The sequence below is a fragment of the Vulpes lagopus genome, chromosome 4 (genome assembly GCF_018345385.1).
Source record: "Vulpes lagopus strain Blue_001 chromosome 4, ASM1834538v1, whole genome shotgun sequence".
NCBI classification, from domain to species: Eukaryota; Metazoa; Chordata; class Mammalia; order Carnivora; family Canidae; genus Vulpes; species Vulpes lagopus.
In genome coordinates, this window is record NC_054827.1 from 121,980,822 (window position 1) to 121,983,499 (window position 2,678).

General features: G+C 47.5%; 1 protein-coding gene across 1 annotated transcript; it reads right to left on the bottom strand.

Annotated features, from left to right (window-relative positions):
• Positions 1-1,017: 1,017 nt before the first annotated feature.
• LOC121489927 (FXYD domain-containing ion transport regulator 5-like) lies at positions 1,018-2,211 on the bottom strand. The gene has a single exon (XM_041753380.1). The coding sequence runs from the start codon at positions 2,192-2,194 to the stop codon at positions 1,505-1,507; it is 690 nt and encodes a 229-aa protein (XP_041609314.1). The 5' UTR covers positions 2,195-2,211; the 3' UTR covers positions 1,018-1,504.
• Between the last annotated feature and the right edge of the window lie 467 nt (positions 2,212-2,678).

Consider the following 2,678-nt stretch of genomic DNA (forward strand, 5'->3'; position numbering starts at 1 on the left):
AATGAAGCTGGAAGACAATGGAATGACCTAGTTGTTATACACTCACACACACATGAAATTGGATATACACAGGATTTTCTACCTATATAGAGATATAACCTTATTTATACTTTTTTCATTTAAACATATATTCATTTTTTAAAATTTTATTTATTTATGATAGTCACACAGAGAGAGGCAGAGACACAGGCAGAGGGAGAAGCAGGCTCCATGCACCGGGAGCCCGATGTGGGATTCGATCCCGGGTCTCCAGGATCGCTCCCTGGGCCAAAGACAGGCGCTAAACTGCTGCGCCACCCAGGGATCCCTAAACATATATTCATTTGAAATTTTTAAATTGAGTTGTCTCATTTTTTTTGTTCTTGTTGAATTGTAGGAGCACTGTAAATATTCTGGTTCTTGGTATCTTAGCAGATATTCCAAGCAGATGATAGGCAAAAATCCTCTCCCATTCTGTGAGTTGTCTTTTCACTGTTATTATCCTTTGAGGCATATAGGTTTTTAATTAAGTCAAATGTATTTTTCTTTTTGTTGTATTTTTGGTGCTACATTTAAGAAACTATTGCCAAAGCCAAGAAAAATATAATACAGAATTTACCACTTGAATCCTCAAGTGCACACACTGTACAAGTTGTTTTTAACTTGCCTTTATGTTTTCTTCTATGATTTTTTTTTTTAAGTAAGCTCTAGGCCCAATGGGGGCTTGAACTCTTGACCCTGATATCAAGAGTGGCATGCTCCACTGACCACACACCCCCTTCTTAGAATTTTACAATTTTAGCTCTTAAATTTAAATCTTTGATCCATTTTACATTAATATTTGTGTATGGTTTAAAGATTCAACTTCATGGGATCCCTGGGTGGCGCAGCGGTTTGGCACCTGCCTTTGGCCCAGGGCACGATCCTGGAGACCGGGGATCGAATCCCACGTTGGGCTCCTGGTGCATGGAGCCTGTTTCTCCCACTGCCTATGTCTCTGCCTCTCTCTCTCTCTGTGTGTGACTATCATAAATAAATAAAAAATAAAAAGATTCAACTTCATGTTCATGCATGTAAATATCCCATTTTCCAAGCACCATTTGTTGGAGACTTTTCTTCATTGAATGGTCCTGAAACTCTTATTGACAACCATTTGACTACAGAGGTGAGGGTTCATTTCTGAACTCTCAATCTTATTCATCTATTTATTAATCCTTATACCAGCACCCCATACTGTTTTTTTTTCCCAAGGACCACAGTGCTTTACTTTTCGTCTGAACAGAATGGGTAATTGGGGGGCAGTGCCCAGGGAGCCGGGCAGCCCTCAGGGTGGGCAGGGTGGGGAGCAGAGGCGCCTCAGGGCCGTCAGTCCCGGCTCTGGCTCATCCGGGTCTTCCCTCCCAGGCTGGGCTTTACTGACTATTCTGTAGGAGAGGGGAGGGAGAAGGCTGGGCACGGTGAGCTGGTGAGGACTCAGTCCTGGGGTGCCCATCGATGGGGTTGCCGGCCCCTACTTCTGAGGGCCTCACCTGTTATAATTCCGACATAACTGGGGTAACCGCCTACATTTGCCACTCCTGAGGATGGCAATGCCTGTGATGAACAGCACAGCTGCGACCAGCAGCGCCCGCTTCCGGAGAGTGTCCTCATCGTAGGAGAAGGGGTCGTCCTCGCTGGAACCAGTTGGCCCGAGTGGGGGGTCCCACCTGATGTCTCTGCCTGGAGACTGTCTCTTGGAGAGCGTGGTGCCTTTGGTGGGTTCAGGAGAAGGAGTTGCTCTCAGGCTGCTCTTGCCCGTTGTCATCGTCGCCATCGCCCGATCTGCTGCTAGAAGCTCGGATGCTTCCGGGGGTTGTGGGGTCTGGGTCCCCTCCATCTGCTCCCATGTTGTTCCACCAGTCTGCAGGCCCATCCGAGGTGTGGACTGGGGTTCCCGGTGGACTGTGTCTGGGACTGGTTGGGTCAAGGCATTAACGTTCACACTGGCTAGATCTGCTGGAGAAATGGATGTGGCCTCCTTCAATATCTGTCCTCTGGAGGGGAGAATCAGGCCAACGATGGTGAGGAGACACAGGTGACCAGAGAGCGACATCTGAGCCCGCCCCGGGCAGAGGGGAGGCGGCGCGGGCGGAGCGCAGGAGAGACTCACGTCGGAGCTGGGGGTCCCGATCCGGCAGCCTCGTGAGCAGAGGGCGGCGGCCCGGCGGAGCCCCATACTGTTTAATTCCTGTATCTTCCTACGTTTTCAAATTGGGAAATCTTCCAACTTTGCTCTTTTTCAGGATGGTTTTAGCTATCCTGAGTCCTTTGAAATTCCATACAAATTTTAGGATTTTTCCATTTCTATAAAAATTGCCATTTTTTTTTTCTTGAGAGACACAGAGAGAAAGAGGCAGAGACACAGGCAAAGGGAGAAGCAGGCTTCTCGCAGGAAGCCCAATGCAGGACTCTATCCTGGATCCTGGGATCACGCCCTGAGCCAAAGGCAGACACTCAACTGCTGAGCCACCCAGGTGTCCCAAAATTGCCATTGGCTTGAGAGGGACTGCACTGTTGTATATTGTTTTGGATAGTTTTGCCATCTTAACAATAGTAAACCTCTCAGCCCAGGAGCATACGAGGTCTTTCTCAAGTTCATTTCTTTCAGCAAGGTTTTGTAGTGATTTCTTTCAACAATGTTTCAGTGTACAAATTTTATA

Excerpts from the sequence above, each read along its gene's own strand:
- LOC121489927 (XM_041753380.1), bottom strand. The coding sequence starts at position 2,194 with ATGGGGCTCCGCCGGGCCGCCGCCCTCTGCTCACGAGGCTGCCGGATC.